The sequence below is a fragment of the Stenella coeruleoalba genome (assembly GCF_951394435.1).
Source record: "Stenella coeruleoalba genome assembly, chromosome: 18".
NCBI classification, from domain to species: Eukaryota; Metazoa; Chordata; class Mammalia; order Artiodactyla; family Delphinidae; genus Stenella; species Stenella coeruleoalba.
Window position 1 is genome coordinate 5720247 of NC_137164.1, and position 16013 is coordinate 5736259.

At 43.1% G+C, this 16013-nt stretch overlaps 1 protein-coding gene across 2 annotated transcripts in view; it reads right to left on the reverse strand.

Moving 5' to 3' along the window:
• FLT1 (fms related receptor tyrosine kinase 1) overlaps positions 1–16013 on the reverse strand; it is a 220437-nt gene that overhangs the window by 134561 nt on the left and 69863 nt on the right. For both annotated transcript variants that reach the window (XM_079902951.1, XM_079902952.1), the window contains 2 exons: positions 11526–11622; positions 10904–11136 (listed from right to left, as the gene is read on the reverse strand). In XM_079902951.1, coding sequence (XP_079759077.1) covers positions 10904–11136; positions 11526–11560 — 268 coding nt within the window. In that variant the 5' untranslated portion in view covers positions 11561–11622. The remainder of the gene's footprint in view (positions 1–10903; positions 11137–11525; positions 11623–16013) is intronic.

The following is a 16013-nucleotide window of genomic DNA, read 5'->3' on the forward strand; positions in this document are numbered from 1 at the left end:
CACTGATTCCTGTCAAATCGCATTTGGTTAATCCCAGGTCACAGTTCTAGTCAGCTGGACATTTTTTTGGACGGTGATTCTGTCACGTGACATGTGCATCTTTGCCCCTGATTTGGCCCCTTTGCTCCGTGTGCCCTTCGTTTCCTCATTAACGCCCAGGAGGCCAGGTGAGACTAATATAAATTTTAAAACCTCACGTTTGGGCTTCCCTGGTGGCGCAGTGGTTGAGAGTCCGCCTGACGATGCAGGGGACACGTGTTGGTGCCCCGGTCCTGGAAGATCCCACATGCCGCGGAGCGGCTGGGCCCGTGAGCCATGGCCGCTGAGCCTGCGCGTCCGGAGCCTGTGCTCCGCAACGGGAGAGGCCACAACAGTGAGAGGCCCGCGTACCGCAAACAAACAAACAAACAAAACAAAACAAAACAAAACTCATGTTTGTTTCACTTAGCAAACACCTCTGAGCACCTCCTACTTGGCTGGAGCCATCAGGGTGAGCAAGACAGTCGGCGCTGTTCCTCACAGAACGGGTGAGGTGAGTGCTACGTGGCGGGGGGGGGGGGGTCAAACCTAGATTGGGGGGCCTGAGGAGAGTCCCAGGACGGGTGATGTTTAACTCAAGACCTGAAAAATAAGTGCGAGAACGCTGGTACTGAAGAGTGAGGGAGGGGTGGGGAGGGGTGGGGTGTACCCGTTAGAGCATCCCTGGTCTAGGCCCCTCTTACTGCTCTCTTCCCATAGTGCTTTACAATATGACTAGTTGTAAACTATTTTATTTGTATCACTAATTGCAGACCCTTGACAGTTAAGGGGATCATCTTTGGACTTCCTCCCCTGCCCAGCGCAGTGCCCGTCACCATGGTAACTACTACTGACTGGTCCCCCTATAAGCGTAGGCACAGCACTAAGGATATTACCTCACCGAATCTCCTGACAAATGCACAACGCACCACTCTTCTGGTTTTACAAATGAGGAAACCGAGGCTCGCAAGATGGTAACAGCAGCAACAGTAGCAGCAGTAACAGATAAGCAGTGCACACGACACGCCAGACACTAAAACCAAGCACTTTATATGTATAGACTCCTGATGGGAAAGGGGGCTGCTGCCTTCTCCACTGCATACTAGTTATATGACTAGTTAGATGGGCAGTTACTCAACCTCTCTGTGAAAAGGAGATGAAAATGATAGCGCTGCTTCCTAGGGCTGTTATCAGAATGAAATCATTAACCAATACAGGTGCCTAGGATAGCACCTGACACACAGTGAGACCTAAGAGTGAACTGTTATTAAGGAATCTGTACAAAGACAAAGCCTTCTCATGTATCAGAACAGGGACTGAATCTAATTTGAACCCTGGATCATGTTTTCTCAAATATAGTTTATTTACATACACACTACTATGCATAAAATAGATAATCAACAAGGACTTACTGTATAGCACAGGGAACTCTACTCAATATTCTGTAATCTAAATGGGAAGAGAATTTGAAAAAGAACAGATATAGGTATAAATGAATCACTTTGCCGTACACCTGAAACTAACATCGTACATCAACTATACTCCGATATAAAATAAAAAACATAATATAGTAATTGATATTTGACGAAGGATGGAAGAGAGGGGCATTGATTGCACTAGTAAGTCACCAATCGTGAATAGCACAGTCAGTTAGCCAAGATGACTGCCAACACAACCCAGCAAAAATGCACTGGATGCCCAAACAACAAATATTTTAAATAGTAAAGGAAAACTAAAGAGTGTCCAAACTGCAAGGATCACGGAGATCAAAACTAGGGCACCTCCTTGTCTCTAGGCGGGGTTGGCATTTCATTACCGTTGTTAGAGAAAGTTACGAAATGTCAGAGACTTAAAGCCTTTTCAGTTTGAGGGGATTTCTCCTGAAAAAGTCCCTTGCTCATTTTTCTTAAAAAAATTACACGAAGGAGATTTTTAAAAAATCCTTAAAAACCATAAAGTTTTGATGGACAATCTTTCACACTTTCTGTTTGTGGGGCGGAAAATGAGAGGATATGGTCGATTTTATTGGATTTTTATTTGGACTTCACTGCCATCTTGAGATTTCATAATCCTACCTCAGTCACTAATTTTTCCTGGTCTTGGGTTGTGTCCAAGTGGCTCAGTCAAGAGTATGTTCACTCTGATTATTTTTGAGGATTTATGTAGCTGTACTCAATGCCTGGTGACACAGAACAGTGTTACTGCGAGCAAAGCTCAGCTGTGTGGCTCTCGAGAGCTGGCACGCCACATTTTTTTGGTACGGAGCCTAGAGAGTGTCGGGAAACGCTCTCTCTGAAGGAATGACCTGGACATTTAATGGGCAGGTACCACCAAGGGCTAAGGGTGAAATTCCTAGGAACACGCTAGGCGAACACAGGGCTTGAGGCAAGGGCTAAAGAAGACGTGACACTCACGACTTCCAACAAATCCACCACCACAGGTGGCTTCTGTCCCAACCACATGTAAATGTTTCCTACAATCAAGGTCCCTTGGTGTCTAATGACAAAAATGTCTCTAGAAGGGAAATGTGAAACGCCAGGGCTTGAAGATATCAAGAGTGTCTTCCATCAAATTTTCAAGTAGCTGGAAGGAGAATGGATAAGAGTTAAGTCACTCTTCTCTAAACTTTTGCCCTGTGGTCCTAATTAGCTGTTCTCCATCCCCACCCCCGCCCCATGATGGAGAGAACAGATAGTCTCCTTCACGCCTCAGCCTTAGAAGAAGCACAGCACCAGCCTGTAGAGGGGTCTGTTTCCCAAGGAAAACTCCAACCAACCATGTCGTCGGTGTCTATTTTATAATCCTAGCAATATGTGTTTCCTCTTTTTCACAACTTCATCAAAATGCAAAAAAAAAAAAAAAAAAAAAAAAAAATCCAGCAAAACCTGACCTTGTATTAGATGTTTGATGAAGCTGTATGCAGAGAGGCCAGAGAATTCCTAGGAATTCTTTACAGAGGATCGTTTGAAGTAGAATTCTGCAAATACAGGTCAGCCTCAAACTGCCACCTCTTTAGGAAACCCACCTGGGCTTCCAGACGCGTAATCCAAAGGCTGAGAGTCCAAGCTCTGTTCACCCCAACGTGTTCATCTGTCTCCTGGGCAGATACATCAGGCAATGATGTGAGAAGGATGGCAAACAAGATCTACCACCCAACCTGTCTGCACTGGCTGCTTCCTGGGGGTACAAGGTGTCTAGTACACTTTCTTCTCCACAACTCTGGGCTTCAAGCAGCATCAGGCTTAGTCCCTGAGACCAAAACTCTGGGAAGCCATTCTCACGGGAGTGTTCATGCTAGAGTAAGCAGAGGTTTCAGAAAGTAAGTGGAAGAAGCCATGCATTGAGGATAGAGATGAAGTGAGTACGGGAGGTGAGGGGAGCAGCTTTGCCAATGGGCAGCGGGAGGGGTGACGAGTACCTGTTGAAACTGACTTTTAAAACCAGAGAAGACCCTGGACAGTAACCAAGCAATAACAGATAATATCATAAATTTGCTAAGAAATCCAGACCTAAAGAACTTGGCCAACCTATGGCTAAGTGGTCTATTTTTTAAGACGGTTTCTTTGTTGTTTGTTTTTTTTTCTTCCTACAAAATGTCAACTGTTTTAGCCTGCTTTTCCTCAGAGGAGAATTTTGATGAATGGAAAAAAATAGTTTGAAAGTTTCTCCCACAAAAATACAACAATGATGCCACTGAAAATGTTTCAGAGGCTTTGAGAATCTGTTCAGCCTCTCTCTCTCTCCCCATCATGGTTCTGACCTGCATGGAAGGCGGCGTGTTGACAAGGCAGCCAGGGATGCAACTGAAAGCACAGAGACCTCCTCTCACTTTGGGCTGGGGGTCTGACACCCTTCATGCATCCCTACCTTAGAACTGTTATCACCACCCGGGAAAAAGTGCAGATGGGGAAACTCTGAGTACATCTGCAGATCACTCCTCTTTTCCTCAACGTCCCTGCTTGTTTCATGGCCGTGCTGATTGGACTTGCCACACACTGTGGCAAACTGGGCAACAGGCAACCACTGCTCAGCCGCTACCCAGTGAAGCAGTGCTGCCCCAGCATCCTGGGCACGCCCCGCGGTGCGCCGGACCCGGGTAGGAGTCCAGGGTAGGTGGTGTTGGAGCAGAACGAGCTGCTTCTATTGCGGGGCTCAGTAAGGACCCTTAGAAGCATTCTCTTCAGTCCCTGGAAAGACGCGCTTCTGGGCAATAGCTATTATTTTAAGAAGTTCAACCTGTACCTTTTAAAATCCTCATAGATCTATTGTAAGTCATGGTCCTAGAAAGGAACCAGGGGCCTCCAAACCCTAAGATGCCGCAACTCTGCTCTTCGTACCTTCCACAGAACGGGAGGGCCCTGCGGGCGGCAGGTGTGTGACCCATGTCTACAGACGGACGCCATCTGCTGACTGCAGCTCCTGGGTCACACCTATTTGTGGGAAACCCCATGCCAGGAATGTGAGGAGCGTGTATTGCATAAACCCACACATTTTATGACGGGTTGTAGCCACATCAACTCGAGGAGAGGGGTTATTTCCACCACCACGTTCTCGCCAGGCCTCCGTTTCAGGAGTGGCGTGCGAAATACACCATGGTGCTTACGATTGGTGCTGTTTTCTTAAACACGAAGTACAGAAATGACCTGTCTCAACCTGTTACAATTTTAATAAGTTTACCTGTTTACACTTTAATAAGATTGAAACTTTTAAACTTATGGTACTGAGTTCCACAGTAAGAAATACATTTCGCTTCAGACCCATTAAACACCTACACACACTCATATGTATTTTACATATATGTGAGTATAATGTATATATGTTGCGTATTTTATAAAATGGAAACAAAAGATGTTAAAAGTTCCACTAAATGTTTACCCTTACTTTTTGCAATATACTTGGATATTTTCCATTTTATTCTGTTATTTTGGGGGGGCGGGGCGCAGCTTGCGGGATCCTAGTTCCCCAAACACGAATCCAAACCAGGCCCCCCGGCCGTGAAAGCGCGGAGTCCCAACCACTAGACTGCCAGGGAATTCCCCTGCTTAATTTTTTTAAATGCTGATGACAGACCACTAATTTGATTACACAGCCCATTGATGGTTGGGATTTTTAATCCCTGCTCATCTTGGTAAACAGACTGATGTCTCTTTCCCTTGCCACGTGAGCTGGAACGCAGCGATGAAAGAGTGAGTGCCCGAACAAGTTCTGACCCCATCAGGCAGCAACACAAAGCTGTCTGGGATCGGGATTTGTTTCCGTAAGGCCTATCACTCAGAAGAACACCCCGAAACCCATGTAACCTACCATGCCTCAAAAGAAAGAAGACAACGTTGAATTTGAAATTTAAAAGAATGTAGTAACTGTAGAATGTATACTGTCAAAGATGAACAGTTGGTTCATAGTTTGAAATCAATAGCTGAAACTGTAGCATCGCGGAAACAGTCTTAACCTTGGGATCTGACCTGGATTCTCATCCTGGCTTGTCATTTTATTCGCTCTGTCTTGAGCAGGTCACAGCGGCTGTTTTCTCATACATAAAATGGAAGAAATAATACCCAAGTGGTTTATCTCAGAGAGTTATGTAAAAGCCCTTCAGGAAAACCCGATGTGTTGAACAAGCGAGTATGTTGAATCCTTTTCAGAATATCTGCACCTTTAGTATTTTTACTTGTTGGAGATCCCCGAGCCACACAGAGCTTTTTCCCACTAAATACGTTTAGGTGAAGACACAATGATCATTCTCTCCCAGGATATCTGGGTTGTTAGAATTTCTACTACTTTTCAATTACATACGCAATGTGTCTGATCATTTTTCTACCTGAAAGTAAGCTGCTATGCAAATCTCATTCATTTTATACATAAAGGAGAACCAAAGGAAGGGAAATCTGTTGTGAAAATGCTCCAACCCATTTGCTTTAATAGGCGTAGAGAGTAAAACAACCAAGTAAAGAGAAGCAGAAGAGATGAGTTTCTTTTACAGGGAAGAACTAGAAGATATCCACTCAACCACAGCGCAGACTCCCATTTTCTTTTCCCTTTTCAATTATAATGCTTCAAGAGAAGACATTATACTTAAAGAGCCCCGAAAGTCTTGGACCTGGAGAGGGGAAGGGTATAGGCTGACTTCAAAGCGTGGGGAACTCAACAGACTAAGTTCAAGGTCTTCTTAACTAAATTAGAGACACTGACAAAGTACTAATTACTTTGGAGATGCCATTAAAATCTCTTCTGGTTAGTTTCCTTACTTTACGGGCAAAACTCATATATTAAAATACTAATTGCAATGAAATCCTCTAACTTAGAAAAGGCTGACCTGGAGCCAATTTCTTGCCTATACCAAAAGGTCAGAAAAGAAATGCAAATGTGTCCCTTTTTCTCTGCAAGGCGGATGAACACTACCTAAGTAGCCCTGGCATTACCATTCAGCTAACATCTTTTTGTTTTGTAATTAGTAAAGCATCGGAGGGGTACTTTTTGTTTTTCCTTATGACCCAGAATTTTGTAGCTATAATCGCTGGGGTACTCCACTCATTTTCCCAAAAGCAATTTTTTAAAAATGTATGTAGCATTTTTCAGTTACTCTCATTCAACAGCCACTTGTCAAGATCAAGCCAAGGGTGGGAACTTCCTGGCAGTCCAGTGGTTAAGACTTCGCCTTCCAGCGCAGGGGGTGCAGGTTCGATCCCTGGTTGGGGAACTAAGATCCCACATGCCTTGCGGCCAAAACACCAAAACAAAGAAAGAGAAGCAGTATTGTAACAAATTCCATAAAACTTTAAAAATGGTCCACGTCAAAAAAAATTCTTTAAAAAACAAAAAAGATCAAGCCAAGGGTCTATCAGGAGAGGAAGATGATTGTCTTAGAATCAGTGTAATTTACTGAGACAAGGCTCTACTCGGCTATGGGACCTGGGACCAGTTGCCCAGGTGCCCCTACAGAACTCAAGTGTCACTTTCCCTCCTCCCTTCCACCACGACCCTCCAGCTCACCAAGGTGGATTGAGTCCCTCCAATCCATCACCTTCTGTCCTTTCCCACAGCTATGACAACGGTGACCTTGGCAGCAGCCCTACCTGGTGTTCCTGCCTCAGTCTTGACCCCTCTGGTCTCCTCCCGCCACTGAGAATCTGAAGGGAAAAATCTGACCACCTTACTCTGTTGCTAACCCTTTTCCGTCGCTCCCCATGTAGCCTCAAGTGAAATGGATTTTAGGCCCTTTGCTTGTAAAACGGAGAGAAGAAAGCTTCACGGGATTGTTGTGAGAATCGAACAGCATAATGTAAATAAAACCATTTGTTTAAATGAAAAGAAACCACGAATGTAAGCAGTTATTATATTAAGGGAAATTTAAACTTACCAGTAATTTAAATCCCAGGTCCCAGAGCCGAGTAGAGCCTTGTCTCAGTAAATTACACTGATTCTAAGACAATCACCTTCCTCTCCTGATATACCCTTGGCTTGATCTTTCTTTTTAAGAATTTTTTTTGATGTGGACCATTTTTAAAGTCTTTATTGAATTTGTTACAATATTGCTTCTGTTTTATGTTTTGGGTTTTTTTAAAGTAAAGTAGTTAAATGTAGTCACTTGAGTAATTAAATTGATAATTTATCTACTTGAGTAAATAAATTGAAATTAATGCATTATGTCAGAGGTTTGGTAGATTTCTACAAGCTGTAATGATAAAGTGGTGATACTGATTTTTCTGTACATTACATATACATATCAGAGGTTATGTCCAAATCAGTGCTCAGGTGGGAACCATCTAAATAACAGTTTGCTTATGATCCACATGCACGGTGTGGTATCACGCAGACAAAGCTATACAGCCCTGATTCTTTTTCTCAGAACCCTATCAGACTACAGATCTATGCCTTTTCAAAAGAGGTGTCCAATAGCGTTTCTCATCATTACAGAAAACCAAAATGAAACGCCAACACATCTGCAGATGCTTACCAGGGGCAGAAATCGTCCAAACAATAACATGTTCTAAAGTAAACATTCAACAATAATAAATAAGTGATAACCAGTTGACATCTAGTAAGTAGTCACAGCTGTGTATTAGGAACTGGTTGGAGTTATTAGTCCCAGAGACCATCCTGAGTCACAAGAGACCAGACCAGTTTTGCGCCCCTGAATAAAATTAAACCTATAATGTTGTAAATATCCAATAATAATGGAAGCCTGAGACCAAATCTTCTCAGACACAAAATTAATAAAAGAATGAAAATAGGAAATGCATAAAATGTTAGGATACTTGGAAAAGTTACAGCTGCTGAATGAATTATATCATAGCTAACTTGGCTTTCAGTAAAGTGTGATTATGAGACCGATATCACTCTACCGGGAAACAGACAACAAAATCCGTGTTACTATTCAGAGCAGTGCGGTTACAGGCACCTAGCAAGTGTTCCCTAAATATTTGCTAACCAAGTTAACTGGCAAAGAACACTCAGGTGCTCTCTTATGGTCCCTATTATTGATTCACATATCTTTTGTTATTAGTGATATTTAAAAGTCACGTCTCATAAAGATTTTCCCAATGAACGCATATAATATGCACGGTATTCCAATAACAATGCCCTATGAAACACAATCAGCACATTTTGATATCCTTCCCTCTCCAAGAACAGTCTTGGAAACAGAGAATTTCCTTCTACCCAACCAAGTTGTGCAGGAGTTTTGAGATACTAGGACTTGTACCTTTATGCTAATGTTTGTGGGCTACTACCAGAGAGCAGACGTGATACATGACACCACGGCCAGTACTCACCCCCCACAGCCTCATACCAGACAGCGAGAATGAGTGATGCCTCTCTTTCCTACTTGGCCAGAAATTCATCCTCACTGTCAATTTCAACAGAGTATTCCACACAGCCCTGTTAATCGCTTCATTTATTCATTTGACAAATATTACCGAATTCTTGCTATGAGCCAGGCGCTGTACCCGGGAGGCACTTTGTAGATAAAAGTAATTAAGGCAGACATGGACCTTGCCCTCACAGGGCTTAGAGTGACTATTGATTTGACACCCAGAGTGATCCTTACTTGCCAGATCTGCTCTATTGTATAGTGGAAGTGGAGATAATTCTAAATAGCTAAGTTTCTCTTCTGTTTTCAAAGGGGCTTGAAGCTGACAGGTTCTGCACACCTACCTACTGGCTGCATAACCCATGAGGCCTACTGAGTAATGTAGGAGTGAAAGATGAAAATAACCGAATGTCATTTCTTAGGGAAAAAAAGAGAAATGGTCTTTTACTCATTTAAGTGTTTGATTCGGAAGGTCAGACCAATTAACCCACAGGAGAAAGTTTTGTAAGAATTTTAGTGTAAATGAAATTTCCCCCCATTTCCCCTAGAGAGACAGGAATAAAAGCATTTTCTTTCCTCCACAAGCACCAGAACATAACCTACTATGGGGAGCTAGAAAAAGAGAACAGATGTCTGAGCACATGCCTTTTTCCATCACCACTGGCACACGTCGTGTCTGTGTCTCTCCCTTTAATCCTGCTCCCCCCCCGACCCCGCCCTCTCTTCCCTCTTGGAGAAGGCAGCTCTGCCTTCTCCAAGCCAAGATCCCTGGCCTCCTTCCTCCTCTTATTTTTAAGTGGGCTGGTTGCGTTCCTATGATGGCGATCAGCTAGCAAGTTGTCGCCTCCTCCAGTTCTCTGCCCACCCCACCCCCTCCCCCCGGAAAAGTGCAAGATGTGCAAACAGGGGTTTGGCGGAGCAGGATAGAAAAGTGACTCAGTCAAAGCAGGCTGATGCGAGCTAGTATGTTACTGCCAATATCACACTACTGTTCTACTGTCTCTAAGACTAACCCTGAATCTGGAAAATTACATATTAGGCTCAGGTAAAACACTCCAAAAAAGATTCCCACCAAAATGTAAGTCTATGGTGCTGCCTTCAATGCAAAGACCCAGTTCTCTAACTCGCCGGGAGGAAGACCCAGGACGTGTGTTTAGGCTATTGCCGCTGATGGTTGGTTGTTTTGTTTTTTTAACTTGAGTTTGTGCCTGAGGTGCCTACTAATTTTGCTCCATGTGTTAGAGCTCTAGCTCTAAGGCTAGAGTCTTGTGCAAGTTTTGGAAACTGGCTGGAACAAAACAAGGAAGAACAAAGTGACAAGTCATCTTCCTTATTATTCCTTCCAGGGATCCATTGCTACTGCCACTTTATGTTTCTTTAAGGATTTTATATTTCTTCCCTCTGAATATTATTTCATTGCTTCATTCTCTAAAGAAGGAAAAAACTAAAAAATGATACTATAAAAATTATAACCAGAACATGATTCATTTTTTGTCTTTCGCCCTTTTCACTATGCAATGGCAGGTGGCTACTCTCATATCTTTCTAATACTCGCTTTGTGAACATGAAATAATACAGTATCATTAACTGGAATTAATTTTGTAACCTTCGAGTGACATTGCCAACATTACACTTACGAATTTAGTATAGAACCGTATTTTACAATTCCAACCTATCAGAGAATGCAGTTGTGCTAAAGGACAAAACTCTGTATTGTATTTTGGGCTTCTCAATAATTAGGAAATAGAACTAAACGCTTGCCATTCATTTATTCATCCCACGATATGCCAGACAGTATTCTAGGTGCCATGGATACAGTGGTGAACAAAACAGACAAGAGTCTCTCCCTTAAGGGAGCATGCAATCGACTGACTGGTCCTTGAAAATTCTGGTTGAAACTGACACTCAGGAAATACATTAAAACGCACTCCACAAGTTTCAACAGCTAGGGTAGGCTCTCTTTCCTGGCCCACTTCTTTCACAGTCACTAGGAAAGCTCCCTTTCCAAAGGATCAGGTGGATTTATGACCCACTGCAAAGTTAGAGCAAAGAGAATGTAGAAAATGGAAGTCTTACCATTAATAAATATGTAGATTGTAGATTCTGCTTTCTTTTTCTTGGAAGCAGGTGTAGAGAGATATTTGCAGCTGTAGAAGCCAGTGTGGTTTGCCTGAGCCGCGTTCAAAGTCAAAGTACTGCAGAACTGCTTGCCACTCCTTCCACAGGCAGATTTAGTTATGCTCAGCCTCCGGCTTTGGCTTTCCTTATTCACTGTTGCAGGCAAAGACCAGGAATGGGCCCCTTCCCCTCTGCAGTCACAGATAAGAAAACAAAACACAGTCAGTCACGGCTGGGGCCAGTTCTGAAGCTGTCATTTCTATCCTGATGTCTTTTCTTAAGTACAGTCACTTTCTTTACAGAAAAGTAACACATTTAGAAAAGCTTTTAAACAACTCAAAATGTTCGGGGCATCCCTCCCCCTGATTCCCTGTGAGTGAGTAATTCCCTCCCATCCCATGGATGAAGGAATCACCCTCCAGGGGAAGCTGGATGCGTGAGGTTTGCACTTGGCAGATGACGGAAGACCACTGACGTTTACCTGTCTACTCTGGGGGGGGCCACCTTTCTACTCTCCTAGGGAGTGGTTCTGCCTAAGGAAGAGCAATCAGATTGTCCCCAAACCAACACGGTCACTCACCTGCATTTGAGATACAGCGTCTGGCCTGCTTGCATCACGTGCTGGGTGCCTTTTAAACTCAGCTCAGGACCTTTTAATTTTGAACCTGAACTACATCCTGGAAAAAAAGTTTTTGAAATGTGTTATTTGCAAATTGCCCTCTAGTCTTTTTTTAAAAGGTGTATCTTTCCATAAAAGGTAACTTTTCATCTTTAACTTACTTGCATAGGCAAAATGGTATATCTGATACAAGTTTATTTTAATTCACACATTTTTTTCTATTCCAAGACTTCCTGCTCATGAATATTGTATATCCTACTATGCCAGACGATCTACATAATATTCAAAAGCCCATTAATTTAGAACATTAATAAATTCAATCATGATTCAAAGTGCAACCATATTAAAATATACAGTGACTTCTTAAAAACTCTCAGGATTAAATGTCAATGTCATCCAAAATATATTTCTAATACTGAACTACCAACATGGGTCATCTGGTTACACAGGCCCGTCCGATCTTTTTCCTGAATACAAGGCATGGAACTTTTCCTGGACGCTAGACATAGTTCAGTCATTAGTTGAGCCATGATATTCTAGGCGAGTCATTTCTCTTTCTGAACTGGTTTCCTCATTTGGAAAACTAATTATAGAATCAAAATCAGTTTTAGAAGCCACTTGGTTTGTCTTACATAATCAACTTCCTTCTATAATGGAAGAGAAAAGAGGGAACTGTCTGCTCCTACGTGACATTTGCAAAGTATATTTCACGGGGATCGTTGTGAGGCAATGAGATCAGCTATGCAAAAGTGTGCTCAAATCAACACATCTCCCTACGCCACAATATCTCCTCATGACACAGCATCTCCTCACGACACAATATCTCCATACAACACAGTATCCATCCCGGGGACCAGCTATGAGACCCTGGCCAGGTCACCTTCTCCAGATCTCAGTTCTCTTATCTGTAAGACGGCAGACTGGACTGCGTGACTTTGGTTCTCTGTCCATTTCTGACATCCCCAGACCCACGATTCTTTGAGCAATTGGTGCCACAGAGGTTGAGTCTCTGCTGAAGCTCTCGACTTAGCAGAAGAGGTCTCTGATCAGGAGCCCTCCCCTCGTCCCCTGCTCTCCCCCTCCTCCTGGTAAAAGCAGGAGATGGGGCTCGGGATTAGCAGGGGTAAGGGTCAGCAGGAGGGAGAAAAGATATTCTTGGAAGGAGGGAAGTTATGTATGCAGAGCCGATCCTAGGGAATATCTTCTACATAAAAAATACGTTTCCAGGGCTTCCCTGGTGGCGCAGTGGTTGAGAGTCCGCCTGCCGATGCAGGGGACACGGGTTCGTGCCCCGGTCCGGGGAGGATCCCACATGCCGCGGAGCGGCTGGGCCCGTGAGCCATGGCCGCTGAGCCTGCGCGTCCGGAGCCTGTGCTCCGCAACGGGAGAGGCCACGACAGTGAGAGGCCTGCGTACCACAGAAAAAAAAAAAAAAGAAAGTTTCCAAAGTGGAATCCAAAGCAGAAGATTGGGATCTTAGACCACAGACCTGCATGTGTCAGACTCCACGGGGTAGTCTAGCAATGATCCCTAGTGTTTCTCTCAGGTCCTAATATCGCAAAGAAAACTAGAGTCAGTGAAAGATCTGCCCTGGAAGCTTAATCTCTCCACTTCCTGCCTCGGCATTACTGGATGTGCTGCTCCTTGGCAACCTCACGTGTGAGCCAGAAAGTCCACAGGCACAGCATGGGAACTTGGTGCTCTGTCGTCTGGGTGGCAGACAGATGCCCCTGTCACCGACACCTAGCAGCATCACTCCCCTCCCCCACTCGCATCAAAGAACGTTTTGCTGGGTATGTAACTGCAAAGATGTTAGATGAACATTACCTGCTTTGCTGGTGTTGCTGATGATATTAATATTTTGAAAGTCACTTTTACATACAGTAGGCCCTGGTATCAAATTATGATTGGAGCAAATGGCTCAATATTAACTAAATTTAAATTCGAATGACCGTTTTATCGAGCTCCCCTTGTTCTATCAAATAACCTCACAGAACAAGTCGACCCATTCAGGTACCTAAAGAAGAATTTTGTACTTTCCTCATGTTTACGAGTTTTCTGAAGTAACAGGGTAGCTCAGAATCAGTGATCCAGGAGGACACTACGTCTTTCAAAAGCCACAGCCAGCAGTTAATAACGCCTGCCCTAAAAAATGTCCAGGCCAGAACAGTTTCTGCCCTTCTTTGTGGCATGGAACTCCAGGGATTTAACTGAGCAATTGTTCGTGGGTTGGAAAAGGTCCACCCCAAGCTTCCTGTGGAAAATTCTGGCAATACTTGCAGGTATCTCTGTGGTGTGTGTGCACAGAATGAGTTTTCCCATCCAGGAGAGGCCAAGGGGAAGATGCCTTCCTTCCCTGGTATGAGGTGATTCCTACTTTTCTCCCCCTTTTTTGTTGCTATTTTGGTTTCCAAATTGTGTGAATCTTTCTCTATCAGTGCCCTAGAACACCAGTACTCCTGACCCTTGTCAGAGAGGATCTTAAACTTTGAAAGAACCACCCAGATTCCAGCAGAGGGAGATGTGTCATGTAGAGAATATCCCTCAACAAATATGCCAACCGCACATCCCTCTCTGCGGTCCCCACTCCAGCTTCCAACCAAAAGAAAACCACCTAACTGAGTGGTTAAATAAGACACTGAGAGAAAAATAGGATTATTGGAAAGCTAAGGGGGATAAATATTGAGAAAAATAGTTTGCTATAGAATTTGTCTCCGCTGACATCACGAGTTTTGCCCTTGGAACAAAGAAGCTTGATAAAAGTAGTTGATTGAAAGAAAGGAAAGGAGAGGTATCAGGAAACAGCATTTCGAAGTAACTGGACACTTTGGGACATCACATCCTTCAGTTAATAGGAAACTAGAATCTCATAAAGATGAACGGAAGTACCAAGACTACAGTTTAACAGGAAAACTCATAAAGAAAAAGGAAAGTGAGATATTTATTCCTCAACTGCTCTGAAATGTCATTAGGCCTTGAAATACTTCTTTGAAGCAGTTTAATGCCCATACACCCACTTGCGTCATGAATATTTAACACGTTCTGAGTGTCTCCTGCGTGTCAGACCCTTTCTCCGTCTTGGTGGTGATGTGTATAAGGACGTGAATATGCATACATCCAAGATCTGATATCTTCTTCCCACCGTGAGCAACTCTGTCTGCTCGACTCATGCGTAGCTCAGAGTCACATTGTCCACTTAGAAATAAATCCACAGGATACTTCATCTCGAAGGGTGGAGTGCTACAACCCAACAATGACCCCCCATTGTGAAGCTCGGATGTGGATCAGAACTTTCCACTGTTTGCCATGGTAGAGCCTAGAAGTCTCGTTTAAAAGAATCATTGTCGCCTCAGGAAACTAGCTGGTCCACGAACTATTGTTTTCATCAAAGTCAACTACGACAGAACAACGAGGGTCAAAGAGATCTCCTTATAGAGGAAAATTACTATTTCAATAAAACCAAACAAAAAAACGCAATGCAATCAACATGAAAAGGCAGTCTACTGAACGGGAGAAAATATTTGCAAATCGTATGTCTGATAAGCGGTTGATATTTAAATAAAACCAAACAAAAAACTCAATGCAATCAACATGAAAAGGCAGTCTACTGAACGGGAGAAAATATTTGCAAATCGTATGTCTGATAAGGGGTTGATGTTCAAAATATATATTTAAAAAACCCACATACAACTCAATAGGACAAAACCAAACCATCCAATTTTAAAAATGGGCAGAGGATCTGAACAGACATTTTCCCCAAAGACAGACTGTCAACAGGTACATGTCAGGTACATGACAGGTACATGTCAAAGATACTCAACATCATTAATCATCAGGGAAATGCAAATCAAAACCACAATGAGATATCACCTCACACGTAGAATGACTATTATCAAAAAGACAAGAAATTAACAAGAACTGGGGAGGGTGTGGGAAAAAAGGAACCCCTGTGTACTGTTGGTGGGAATGTAAATTGGTGCAGCCACTACAGAAAACAGAATGGATATTCCTCAAATAGAACTATCACATGATCCAGCAATTCCACTTCTAGGTATTTATCTGAAGGAAACGAAAACACTTACTCGAAAAGATATGCATTCACATGTTCACTGCAGCATTATTTACAGTAGTCAAGACTAAGTGTCCATCGATGGATAAATAAAGATGTGGTATATATACACCATGGGATACTATTCAGCCATAAAAAAGAATGAAATCTTGCCACTTGCGTCAACATGGATGGACCCTGACGACATTTTGCTAAGTGAAATAAGTCAGAGAAAGACAAATACGGTATCATCTCACTTCCACGTAGAATCAAAAACAAAAACAAACTAAGTGTAGACTATGAAAACGGGCTTTATCCCATGCTTCTTTATTAGGAAAAACTTAAGGTCAAGCACAGTGGGCTAATAGCATTAAAAAGCCAATATGTGTACGTGAACTTAC